This window comes from Sander vitreus, unplaced genomic scaffold (genome assembly GCF_031162955.1).
Source record: "Sander vitreus isolate 19-12246 unplaced genomic scaffold, sanVit1 ctg250_0, whole genome shotgun sequence".
Classification (NCBI taxonomy): Eukaryota; Metazoa; Chordata; class Actinopteri; order Perciformes; family Percidae; genus Sander; species Sander vitreus.
In genome coordinates, this window is record NW_027595422.1 from 43,025 (window position 1) to 57,500 (window position 14,476).

At 46.4% G+C, this 14,476-nt stretch overlaps 1 protein-coding gene across 1 annotated transcript; it reads left to right on the top strand.

The window, feature by feature from the left end:
- The first annotated feature begins 928 nt into the window (after nt 1-928).
- On the top strand, nt 929-12,252 carry zbtb37 (zinc finger and BTB domain containing 37). The gene is given in 7 exon segments (XM_078244521.1): nt 929-1,361; nt 2,858-3,327; nt 4,086-4,559; nt 8,012-8,093; nt 8,095-8,112; nt 8,239-8,535; nt 8,683-12,252. Coding segments are annotated over 6 exon segments (1,533 nt in total). The 5' UTR covers nt 929-1,361; nt 2,858-2,878; the 3' UTR covers nt 8,896-12,252.
- Nucleotides 12,253-14,476: the final 2,224 nt, after the last annotated feature.

Consider the following 14,476-nt stretch of genomic DNA (forward strand, 5'->3'; position numbering starts at 1 on the left):
TGAAGTAATGGTCGACACAACACGAACGGTTTGAACACTTTTAGTTTAAGTTTAAGTAAATGATCTGAGTTCTCCTTGTTCTTCCACTGCTGCACGGAAACATCAGACATCTGAATGATGATTGGTGCATACACAAACAAACAAACAATAAGAAAACAGAGGAGACACTGGAACAACAAGAATGGGTGAGCAAGGGAGACGGGCGTCCTGTCTGTGTGAGGATGCTGCCACCTTGTGGTCACATCGGAACATTACAATAACACTTTATGATGCTTATACTGTTGGTTTATTATATGTATAAACATCATAACATCGAGGTTTTTTTCCACCTGGACTCTCTGTCTCCATGTTTGTGTGTCTGAGTGCCTGATGAGAACAACAATGTCTGAAACTGGTCCAGTATTAAACCAGAACCAAGCTGTAATGTTACCCTACAGGACTAATGTTCAGCAGCAGTTAGAGTCAACTAACCCACCAGACTCCATGTAAATAATAGGTACTTTTATAATCGTAAAATACACTTAATTCAAAGCGAACAGAAACAAAAATAAACTATGAAAAGCCGTCTTGGTTCATCTTTCCACTGTTCCAACAATCACCACTCTGGTTTGGTTGAAATAAACCCTTAATTCACCCATTTACATGTGGAAATATGCTGGCTCTATACACGCTAAAAGTCCTGATTATTTACATGGAGTCTGGTGGAGATATGCTGGCTCTATACACGCTAAAAGTCCTGATTATTTACATGGAGTCTGGTGGAGATATGCTGGCTCTATACACGCTAAAAGTCCTGATTATTTACATGGAGTCTGGTGGGGTTGGGGCTGGCGACCTCAGAGCTTCCTACTCCGATACAGTAGCTGGCGGAATAGGCTTTCCACCGAAAAGTTGGTTTGTAGCCCGCCATTAAATTAAGACGAAGAAGAATAACTGAACTCCGTTTCCCAGCGTGCCTCGCGCGTTTTCTTCCTTCCCTTCTTCCTTCCTGCAGCCTCGGCCCTTCTGCCGTTAAAAAGGAAGATGAGAAGCCGCGGCAGAACCCCACAGACACCGACACCGACACCGACCCGGGACCGAGTCTGACTTCCAGCGGAATGGCGGCGGAGCGGCTGCCAACGGACCGACGCCCCGGCGCAGCCGCTGTTTCCCGGCCTTGAACCCGTTGCTAGCGCCGCTGGAGTCCCGGAGCTGCGGAGCCTGCCGGGCCGGGCCGGGCCGAACTGAGCCGTGCTGAGCCGTGCTAACCGTATCCCGCCCGCCGTGCTAACGATGCTCAGCTAACGTTGTAGCTGCAGGACTGAAGTTAGACTGCACCACACCCTGAAACCAGACCCGATCTCCCGCTGTCCCCCCTTCAGGTGAGAGGCACGCGGCACACCTGGAGCGTCACACACCTGGGCCCCAGAGACCCGGATCTAGAGCTGGGTCCTGCTGTCACACTGAAACTGTCAGATTATTGACCATCATTAGTGATGCTAAATCTGAAGCCTTCATGTGGATGTTAGTCACACACACACACACACACACACACACACACACACACACAGACACACACACACAGAGACACACACACAGAGAGACACACACACACACACACACACACACACACACACACACACACACACACACACACACAGAGAGAGACACACACACACACACACACAGAGACACACACACACACACAGAGAGAGAGACACACACACACAGAGAGACACACACACACACACACACACACACACACACACAGAGAGACACACACACACACACAGAGACACACACATACACACAGAGAGAGACACACACACACACACACACACACACACACACACAGAGAGACACACACATACACACAGAGAGAGAGACACACACACACACACACACACAGAGAGACACACACACACACACACACACACACACACACACACACACACACACACACACACACACACAGAGTCCAACTGGAACACCGTAACAGTCTGAGGATACATGAATACCAGTACAAGGTGCATGGACAGCAGCGTCAAAGTGACCTACATAGAGTAGGAAAAGGTGTCATATAATATCATATAATCAACATCACCAACCTTTCATTATATACTGTATATACTTCATAGAGACATATGTGAGTATGAAAGCAGGGCTGGGCCATATGGAGAAAATCAGATATCACCATATTTTTGACTAAATACCTCGATATCGATATCGTAGTGTTGACTATCGGTGCTTTCACTAAATATTCACACAATGAGATGTCAGATCAATAATAATCATAATGTGGATATAATGACTAAGTGATTAAAGGTAAATAATAGAAGAGTTACAGCAGTCTGGTGAGGTCAGACAATGACATCACTTCACTGTAACGCAGCCTTTACAACCAGGAGAACACACTTATACCATATTACTATATTATGATATCCAAAATATAGACTTAGACTTCGAAAACTATAATGTCCCCGAAAGCCAATTAGTCGTACAGTACGGGCATGTTGACACGTAACCAACGACACAAACATTGAACCAGACATCTACAGCGCTATTATCTAACGCCACATACACACATCAGTAACCAGAATACAGTAAAGGAGTATATCACACAATATCATAAAGAAATACATAAAACTACTACACATTAGCCTACTTCACATCTATTCCTTCAGTCACACCCCTCCCCCCATCGTATGTAATTGGGTTATTGCCATGGGAATGGTTCTAACAATAAGAGAACCAATAATCCAATAAGACGATATCTAGTCTCATATCACGATATAATATTGATGCCCAGCTCTATATGAAAGTATAGCTGAATGCCCTGCTGTGTGTCCAGCTAACCTAGCGTACCATTTCCCAGCAGTTGGCTGCGTGTCTGTGCAGCATGGAGCGCTCCGGGAGCATCCAGCTGGACATCCCCGACTTCAGCAACTCGGTCCTGTCCCACCTGAACCAGCTGCGCGTTCAGGGCCGCCTGTGTGACATCGTGGTCAACGTGCAGGGCCACAGCTTCCGGGCGCACAAAGTGGTGCTGGCGGCCAGCTCGCCGTACTTCAGGGACCACATGTCGCTGGGCCAGATGAGCACGGTGTCTCTGACGGTCATCCGCAGCCCGCCAGTGTTCGAGCAGCTGCTGGGCTTCTGCTACACGGGCCGCCTCTGCCTGCAGCTCGCCGACATCATCAGCTACCTGACGGCCGCCAGCTTCCTGCAGATGCAGCACATCATCGACCGCTGCACGCAGATCCTGGAGGGCATCCACCTGAAGATCAGCCTCGCCGACCTGGAGGCGGAGCCAAGGAGCGAGGACGGGGCCCCGCCACGGGGAGCCAGGTACGCTACTTTAGGGCTCCTGCACACTGGCTGAGTGGCGTGAGCGTGTCAGCTGCTTTGACATAAATGCAGATATAAATGTAATTTAAAAAGAAAATAATAAATAATAATAGATTTTCAAATATTGCACCTGTCAATACAGAACCAAATATTCTGTAAACACAAAAATATTGACAAAATAAAGTTGAAGAAGACACTATTACTTCATTTTATCAACGGGAAACATCCATGTGTCCAGACCAGGCTAGCAGCAGTACGTCAGACACCTTTCTGGTGTTAAAGACATAGAAACACCACGCTCACTGCTAGCCACTGCTAGCCACTGCTAGCCACTGCTAGGCACTGCTAGCCACTGTTAGGAACTGCTAGCCACTGCTAGCCACTGTTAGGCACTGCTTGGCACTGCTAGGCACTGCTAGGCACTGCTAGGCACTGTTAGGAACTGCTAGCCACTGCTAGCCACTGCTAGGCACTGCTAGGCACTGCTAGCCACTGCTAGCCACTGCTTGCTACTGCTTGGTACTGCTTGGTACTGCTAGGCGAGGACCCTAGTGGTGTCTCAGCATAGCCATCTAGTGGTAGGGGGTTTAAACACAACATAAACGTGAACCAAATTTCCAAACGTGACTATTTTTGCACGTAAACAACAACAAAAAAAAGATACAGTATTGCAAAATAAAATATTGCGATACTCAAGTGTATTGATTTTTTTCTTACACCCCTAATTGTAACCTAACGCCCCCCCCCTCCCCCCTTAGCTCGCGGAGCGGCCGAACTCTGGAGGCGGTGGTGCGAGCTGGCGGCCTGCGGCTGCTCGGCGCCCGGGGATCTGCGGAGGCGTGTGAGGCGGTCAGCCCCGCTGAGGAGCCGCTCAGCCCGGCCCCGCTGCCGCTGGAGGGGCCGGGCGCGGCGTCCAGCAGCCGAGCGGGCCGAGAGCCAATCCTGCGTATCAACCGGGCCGGCCAGTGGTACGTGGAGACCAGCAGCGAGCCGGAGCTCGGGGGTAGCGGCGAGGACGGCAGCGGGAGCGGCGAGCGGGTCAGGATCAAGACGGAGCGGATGGAGGAGTGGATCGGAGCGGGGGAGCACCAGGAGGAGGGGGGGCCGGCCGAGGAGGGGGGGGGCACTATGATGATCGACACGTCGGGACGCAGCACGCTGCTGACGGCGCCCGGCGGAGCGGCCGCCAGCCGCAGCGCACAGCCGTCCTCCAGCTTCAGCGAGACGGACAGGTGAGTACACACACATTCTACACAAGTACAAGTACTATTACTTCAGTACAAGTACTGTAAGATAGGGCTGGGCGATATGGAGAAAAATATGATGATATTTTTTACCAAATACCTCGATATTGATACAGCAACGATATCAGAGCGTTGACTATCGCTGCTTTAACAACATATTCACACAATGAGATGTCAGATCAATAATCATCATAATGTGGATATAAAGACTAAGTGATTAAAGGTAAATAATACAACAGTTACAGCAGTCTGGTGAGGTCAGACAATGACATCACTTCACTGTAATACAGCCTTTACAACCAGGAGAAGACACTTATACCATATTACTATATTACCATATCACGATATCCAAAATCTAAGACGATATCTAGTCTCGTATATATTGATATATTGCCCAGCTCTACTGTAAGATGAGATTTATTTTGTGAATATTTAGTTAACACAGACTGAAATGAGTTGATTGTAGCTTCATAGTGTATTCTGTTCCTTAGTTAACGAGGGAACTATCTAACATGTTGGACATGTTGTCATTCAGGAGCAGTTGTCTTGGCGGAGGGATATGATGTCGAGATGATGAAGCACGTTTTGTTATGAGTCTTGAGTTGTCCTACTGTCAGTACCTGATCCGTAACGCCTGTAAGATCCGCTCAGCGCACGCGCAGAAACTCAGCGTGTTTTAGGAGTCTGATCAGAAACTCAGCGTGTTTTAGGACACGGTCTGATCAGAAACTCAGCGTGTTTAAGGACACTGATCAGAAACTCAGCGTGTTTTAGGACACTGATCAGAAACTCAGCGTGTTTTAGGACACTGATCAGAAACTCAGCGTGTTAAGGACACTGATCAGAAACTCAGCGTGTTTTAGGAGTCTGATCAGAAACTCAGCGTGTTTTAGGAGTCTGATCAGAAACTCAGCGTGTTTTAGGACACTGATCAGAAACTCAGCGTGTTTTAGGAGTCTGATCAGAAACTCAGCGTGTTTAAGGACACTGATCAGAAACTCAGCGTGTTTTAGGAGTCTGATCAGAAATTCAGCGTGTTTTAGGAGTCTGATCAGAAACTCAGCGTGTTTAAGGACACTGATCAGAAACTCAGCGTGTTTTAGGAGTCTGATCAGAAACTCAGCGTGTTTAAGGACACGGTCTGATCAGAAACTCAGCGTGTTTAAGGACACTGATCAGAAACTCAGCGTGTTTAAGGACACTGATCAGAAACTCAGCGTGTTTAAGGACACTGATCAGAAACTCAGCGTGTTTAAGGACACTGATCAGAAAGTCCGCGTGTTTTAGGACACTGCCTGATGTTCTACGTTTGCACGAACACCGGCAGACTTCACAGCTCTATCAATGCACGCGTTGGCGTAAGGATGTTTGGACATTTCTGGTTACCAGAAGAAAACATTAGACAGTGACAGTAGACTGTTATGATGGCAGAGATGAAGTTTACAAGGTGTTTGCTGGAGTTGCCTAAAGTATCTGTTAGTGATATACGGAGGGTCGTCCGGCCATCCAGTACGACGCCACGCAGCAGACTGAATAAAGGCTTCACATTTTACGTTTCTTCATTTCTTTGCAGCTTTGAAGGTAATTTGCTAACGCTAGCTAGCCTGAGCTAGAAGCCTTGCTTTGGTGTTTTAAGTCATGACTCCGTCCTGCTTCAGGTTAATCATGCTTTAAATAAAGTGTAAGCATGTGTATACCTCTCACTTCATGTGTTTGTACTTCGATGAAAGTATCAGGTAAAAACAGGGCTACAAATGAGATGTCTGTGAGAGACCAGCTAACTATTATGTAGCTCAATGCTCGACATTTCACCCCAAATTCCGGTCACTTTACTGCTGGGACATGTCCGGTTGGGTAGTATTTGGTTTAGAAGCCTTTATTGGTGATTTTTTACGGTACAAAGTCCTGCTACATACATACATATATAGCTCGCTATATATGGTCCGCTATGTCGCGTTAGCATGCAGCTACAATAGTTAGCTATGAGTATGCTAACGTTAGATTGTAGTGGAACGAAGCAGCACTTTCTAACGTCAAAAATCGCAGATAAAGGCTTCTGAACCAAACACTACACAATCGGACATGTTTCAGCAGGAATGTGACCCGGAATTGGGGAGAATTTAACAACATTGCCAGCTAAGATGACATGTTTACTGCCGTTAGCATGTAGCTACTATAGTGTTTACTGCCGTTAGCATGTAGCTACTATAGTGTTTACTGCCGTTAGCATGTAGCTACTGTAGTGTTTACTGCCGTTAGCATGTAGCTACTATAGTGTTTACTGCCGTTAGCATGTAGCTACTATAGTGTTTAATGCCGTTAGCATGTAGCTACTATAGTGTTGACTGCCGGTAGCATGTAGCTACTATAGTGTTGACTGCTGTTAGCATGTAGCTACTATAGTGTTGACTGCCGTTAGCATGTAGCTACTATAGTGTTGACTGCCGGTAGCATGTAGCTACTATAGTGTTGACTGCTGTTAGCATGTAGCTACTATAGTGTTGACTGCCGTTAGCATGTAGCTACTATAGTGGTATACAGCAGTGGTGTCATCCCGTCTTCAAAAGGACACTTATGTACGTTTACACTTCATCATTAATAATAGACAGTTTATGGTTATTGGTCAAGACGAAGTATTAAAAGTAAAAACATTAACATAAACAACACAACAACGACGTCGCTACACGGTTTTGGATCAGTGACAAGTCTCGATTGTTTGTAGCTATGACTATTGTATAATAAAGATTTAATAAAAAAGTTGTGATGTTTGGTCGTAAAGTGTTTCAACGCATCCGTGTCACAAATCTCACAGGGACATCGTTAGTTTTCTACTACGTAATTATACGCAGAACGGATCGTACAGGCGGTACGGATCGGGTACTGACAGCTACGCTTGAAGAGTGTCATTAAAGAATGGACCGGCCCGAAAGTACTTCTATGTAATAACGACGAGTTAATACTTAATGCTGACAATAACTAGCGTTACAGTATTATTACTTAAGTACAAGTACCAATAACACACTTGTGTTAACAAAAGTGTGTGTGTGATGTGTCTCTATGTCGTGTGTGTGTGTGTCTGTGTCTGTGTGTGTGTGTCTATGTGTGTGTGTGTGTGTGTGTGTGTGTGTGTGTGTGTCTCTGTGTCTGTGTGTGTGTGTCTATGTATGTGTGTGTGTGTGTGTGTGTGTGATGTGTCTCGTGTGTGTGTGTGTGTGTGTGTGTGTGATGTGTCTCTGTGTGTGTGTGATGTGTCTCTGTGTGTGTGTCTGTGTCTCTGTGTGTCTCTGTGTGTGTCTGTGTGTGTGTGTGTGTGATGTGTCTCTGTGTGTGTGTGTGTGTGTGTCTGTGTCTCTGTGTGTGTCTCTGTGTGTGTCTCTGTGTGTGCCTGTGTCTCTGTGTGTGCCTGTGTCTGTGTGTGTGTGTGTGTCTGTGTGTGTCAGGTTCAGTCCCAGTGGCAGCGTGGTCGTCCTGTCAGAGCGCCAGAGAGCCAAGAGCGAGTCTCCGAGCCGGGCAGACGACCTCGCGGCAGCCAAACTCACAGGTAAAATATATATATATAAGTCCTGATTATTTACATGGAGTCTGGTGGAGTTTGGTGATGGGGATTTTGGGCCTGTTTTATGGTTGTATCTGAGCCATATATATATTTATATTATATGTGTTTTAGGGGGAGGAGCACGCAGCGCTGGATATGGGCGGCTACGAGGACTATCTGCGGGAGCAGGTGGGCGACCGCTGGTTCCGCTACAACCCGCGGCTCACCTGCATCTACTGCTGCAAGTCCTTCAACCAGAAGGGCAGCCTGGACCGCCACATGCGCCTGCACATGGGCATCACGCCGTTCGTCTGCCGCATCTGTGGGAAGAAGTACACGCGTAAAGACCAGCTGGAGTACCACATCAGGAAGCACACGGGCAACAAACCCTTCCACTGCCACGTCTGCGGGAAGAGCTTCCCCTTCCAGGTGGGCGACCGCAGGGCTGAAAGTATTCATGCGTGCGGCCATGAGGGGGACATTTTTTATATATATATATAAAGTTTTTGTCACTTGGACATTTAGTTTTTTTCCCCAACGTTTTGACGCTGTTCCCATCTCTGTCCCCCCCCCCAGGCCATCCTGAACCAGCACTTCCGTAAGAACCACCCGGGCTGCGCCCCCCAGGAGGCCCACAGCGCGTCCCCCGAGACCACCACCGCCTCCGTAACGTCCCGGGGCGGCCCCAGCGACGACGCCTCGCCCAGCCAGGACGAGCCCGAAGGCAGCGGCGGGGGCCCGTACGGCGAGGGGCCACAGGCGTCCGTCTCCACCACGGGGCCCGACTGATCCTGAGGGCCTGACTGACCCCGAGGGGCCCCCGGACACCTCGGGGTCTGAACTGAGACGTTTCTGGGCTTTAAACCACATCTACCTTCACTAACCAAACGGACAGATTAAGCTAAAATGAAGTAACGCCACACACTCCAACAACCTCACGCACCTCCGGCCACTTTATGTTACAGATTTCTACTTTTATATTACAGGTTTTACAGGTTTTACAGACAGGGCTGGGTCTAAGAAAATCCATTCTCTGATTCCCATCGGTCTCCGTTTGAATGATGTGATAGAGAGAGGGACTAAAACAGAAGCTCTTGGAGTTTTCTTAAAAGTTTTTACAAAACTTTCTAGACGCTCTAAGGATCCACGTCAGGATGAATAACGCTTTTTTGACGTTTTTGTGTCCAACAGACGTCGGCCTCGGAGTCTGAACTGAGACGTTTGTCAGCTTTAAACTCACACTCCAACACCTCACGCACCTCTGCCGACTTTATATTACAGATTTCTACTTTTACGGTTTGCCATTTTTTAAACTTTTGCGACTGTTGGACGTTTTTGTTGCTTTTTCTTTTTTGAGAATCTCTTCCATATTCCATAAGTTCTACAACTGGTGTAGTAACTCACATATATCCCTGATGTAATCGATCTGAAATGCCGGACCGTTATGAATCTGAGAGAATGGATGCCCAGCCCTGAACAGGTTTTAGGTTCACAACAGTCCGTCTGCTGGAAACGTTGCCAAACTCCTCAGTGCCAGTTTCAAATGTTTCAAACATTTCAACACTTGCTTCATATTTGCCTCGAGACAATCCGGAGCGGCTCGGTTTCTAATAATAATAATAATAATAATCCTGTGTGCTCTTTAAAGTGCCACGTGGGCTTTAAAAACATTTGGTTGAACAAAAAACTTCAGAGAGAAGAAAACGGCTTTACGGCTGTTAAAGTTCAGTTCTGGTGTGATCGGAGTTTCTCATCTTTTATGACGTTAAAACTAATTTCTTTCCTTTTTAAATATAATCTTAGTCCTGATCGCAGAGAGCATCTTTGTCTGCAACCAGGGTCCGAAATTAACTCTCGCCAGGCGCCAAATCTCTCCCGTTTGAGAGTTATCGGCCACACGGTGGGTAAATGTTTTTGCCAAAATAGTTGTTTTTCAGTCTTTATTTTGGGGAAGCTGCAGCTAGTTTCTTCTGTTTCTCTGCTATCAGAGCGACAGACAGACAGGCAGACAGACACTTCTGTTTCCTGTTAGCTAGCGTTTAGCTCGGGCTAATAAATTAGGAAAGAATGTGGTGATTTTTGGCGAGCCAGCCAGCCTTTTAAAACAAAAAAAGCAGGATGAAAACAGAGGATGAACCAGCAGGACTTGCTAACCCTAAATCACAGAAAAAAGAGACTAAAATATGATTTATCTTCCAGACATTTAACTGAAAACTAGAACTAGAAAATAATCACATTTAACAAGCTGACATCACACAAGTTTACCCGTTTTATCATAAGAAATGACTCAAACTCATTAATGGATTATCAGAATAGTTGGAGATTAATTTAGTAGATGATGACTAATCGGTAGTCAGACTAGTCGGCAGTTCATATGTTCATGTTCATATGTACGCGTATGTTAGGAGGGAAGGAAACAAGAAAGAAGAATGTGGTGATTTTTGGCGAGCCAGCCAGCCTTTTAAAAGCAGCTGTAGTATAAATGTTTGTTATGATGCGTCTGAAAGGTGAAGAACTCGGATCACATCTCGCTGGATGAGTTAGGCGTTGAGATAAATTCTTCAGATTAACGTTTGACGATAATAACTAAACACAAATCAGTTTTTAAGGATCTGGTGAGAAAGGACAACTCATTATGTAACAACTTTAAAATGGAAAACATTTTCACTTTGTGTAAAAGTCGGCCGTGTTTTGTAATTAAAGCCCTGAACGCAACACGTAACCTTTATAACAACGCGCGGCTCATAAAATTGCACTTTTTGTTCTACAAAAATGTAATTAAACGTCCCGTCGGCGTCATTTACAGCCGCCTTTTTCTGAAGTTTTCCTTTTCAATGTTTTTGGCGCTTTTTTGGGGCAATTATTTTTACGTTAATGTTGCGTTTTTCAAGGTTTTTTTGGCACTTTTTCCGACATTTCTTTCCCTTTTTTGGATGTTTTTGCTCTTTTTTTTTAAATACATGCATTACATTTATGCATTTATTCTTTAAATGCCTTTCAGAGCCAGTAGAGAAAAATACATTTTCCATGTTGGTTGATTATTATAATACATAATGCTGCATATTATTATATTTTCGTAAAAAAAAAAAGTTCAACCCCAGCATGATGTGAGAACTGCCGCTGTATTACATACTGCGTTCAGGGTTTTATTACATAATGACGTGAACATTTATTACATTTTGAGGTTTGATTAGGATACATAATTAGGGTTGGGTATCGTTTGGATTTTTACGATTCCAATGCTGAACCGGTACCTAAAACGATTCTGATTCCTAAACCAATTCTTGAAAAACTGAAAAATGACATCAAAGATGTAATATGTTGACTAGCGATCCCGGTCAGTGAACGGTTAATATGCTTCTACGTCTGTTTTGGTGAGCCCAGAGGGAAGATATGGCATTTTAAAAGTAGCCTACATTTACGATAGCTAGCTAACGGTAGACTACAGAGAGAGCAGCCGGCTAACGGTAGACTACAGAGAGAGCAGCCGGCTAACGGTAGACTACAGAGAGAGCAGCCGGCTAACGGTAGACCACAGAGAGGGGGATATTTTTACGTCTGTTTCGGAGCGACAGAGGGAAAATATTTCAGTCGACGCATTAAGAGGAACTGAAATGAGGAACCGAAATTTGCGTTCTAATCCGGTCCGAGTACTACCGGTTGCATAGGAACCGGTTCCTTAGTGGAACCGGGTTTCGGTACCCAACCCTATACAGAACGCGTTGTTACAGAACGCGTTGTTACATAATGTGTTGTTACATAATAAGTTATTACGAGCCCGTTAGAACAGACTCTCAGCAGGAAAGCCTCAGATAAGCTACACCGCTCAGTTACCTCTCATCCCTACGCAATACAGCACGGCACCCCCGGGGGGGCGCTCTGACACACGGCACCCCCGGGGGGGCGCTCTGACACACGGCACCCCCAGGGGGGCGCTCTGACACACTGCACCCCAGGGGGGCGCTCTGACACACGGCACCCCCGGGGGGGCGCTCTGACACACGGCACCCCCGGGGGGGCGCTCTGACACACGGCACCCCCGGGGGGCGCTCTGACACACTGCACCCCGGGGGGCGCTCTGACACACGGCACCCCCGGGGGGCGCTCTGACACACGGCACCCCCCGGGGGGCGCTCTGACACACTGCACCCCCGAGGGCTCTGACACTACGGCACCCCCAGGGGCGCTCTGACACACGGCACCCCCAGGGGGGCGCTCTGACACACTGCACCCCAGGGGGGCGCTCTGACACACGGCACCCCCCGGGGGGCGCTCTGACACACTGCACCCCGCTACTCTCTCAGATATTTTTATAGACCGGAACGTGTTCTATTGTTAGTTTTTTTTTGTTTTTCTGGGACACTTTTTTGCTCTGACAATGTGTGAGATGGCCGACGGAAAGCTTCGTGTTCGAGGACGCGATCAGAGATGTACCGTTAGCCGTTAGACGGACTATAAGACTTCAGTCTGCCGCAGGACGCATCGCATCGCCTGGCAACCAAAGGAAAGACGGCGTTGGCCGCGATGGCGTTGGCCAAACAACTTGAGCACTTATCAGAGAGAGAGAGAGTCTCTGGATCAAAAGCAGAACTTTTTCTAAAGACGATATAAAGAAACCACATATTATCAGACATATTTAAAGTACTACGATGTTTGTTTTGCTTCTGAATAATGTTTGTATGTAAGTCAGTAAGCTAGCAGTGGATTCAGCGGCGGTCAGGCAGGCAGGTAGCACACGGAGCGAGCAGCTGCTACTGTTTTCTACGGAGCTGTGAATCACATTCTCAGTGGACGCTAAGGTTTTTTATGCAAGTGAAGCCAGCGGCTCGGCTGGACTCCATGTTCCCGCCACGGCCGCGCTCTTCAGGCTCAACCAGGAACTATCAGGTATACAGACTCCTATCACGTGAACCGGACGTTTACCTTTCTCTACGTAGCAGTTAACGCTAACGGCTAAACCTCAGAGCGAGCTATGTGCCGCAGAATCAAAACTCACCAGTACACACACACACACACACACAGACACACAGACAGACAGACACACACACAGACAGACAGACACACACAGACAGACACACACACACACACACACACACAGACAGACAGACACACACACACACACACACAGACACACACAGACAGACACACACACACACACACACACAGACAGACACACACACACACACGCATACACACAGAGACACACACACACAGACAGACAGACAGACAGACACGCATACACACAGAGACACAGACACACACACACACACACACACACACACACACACACACACACACAGACACACACACACACACACACACACACACACACACACAGGGCAACGTGGAATACAAACCCAGGACACAGAACATACTGCTTTCTGATTGGCTGCCAGGTAGTTGATTCATAAATCAAACATATTGTTCATTACTGCTAACAATATTCTCCAAGAAATATCAACAAATACTAGAAGTACATATATATATATAAATAAAATATTATTTACAGAAAATATTTATTAACAGAAATCTCCAAATGTTCTTCTCTTCAGAAACCTGTTTATATAACTTGATAAGACGTGAAATATGTTAAAAATAACTGCGTGTGTTGCTGCTAGTTTGCACACGGTGATATTTAACAGATCTATAGATCCAGAGTATTTTCTGGATGAATGTGTAAACCGTTGAGCTGTCGGACTCTTTACTAGGAAACAAACATTTTTGAAACACTTTTTTAAATAAATCCTTGGAGAAAAGTGGCGTCGTATCGTAACGGACAAACGGTTCATCAGGATCAACAGATACATAAAGAAGCATTTTAATAAACATGTTGCCCAGCTCTGACAGAGACACATCAACACATGCTGCACGAACAAACACACACTAGACACCAAAACATATATACACATTAAAGGGTATCACCCTGGACTCTCTGTCTCCCTGTCTCTGTGTCTGAGTGTCTGGAACTGGTCCAGTATTAAACCAGAACCAAGCTGTAATGTTACCCTACAGGACTAATGTTCAGCAGCAGTTAGTAACAAGCTGTAATGTTACCCTACAGGACTAATGTTCAGCAGCAGTTAGTAACAAGCTGTAATGTTACCCTACAGGACTAATGTTCAGCAGCAGTTAGTAACAAGCTGTAATGTTACCCTACAGGACTAATGTTCAGCAGCAGTTAGAGTCACTAAAACTTCTGTTGTTGCTGCTGACAGACTCAGATTATTATTCTAAGTGTCTGACAACATTATGAAAGGATCCCTACAGAGATAGACCTTTTAGTTAAAGAGTGAGATCCTTTTAGTTTAACATCAAACAGCCCGGAAATCACCATCACCAAACTACACCAGACTCCATGTAAATAATCAGG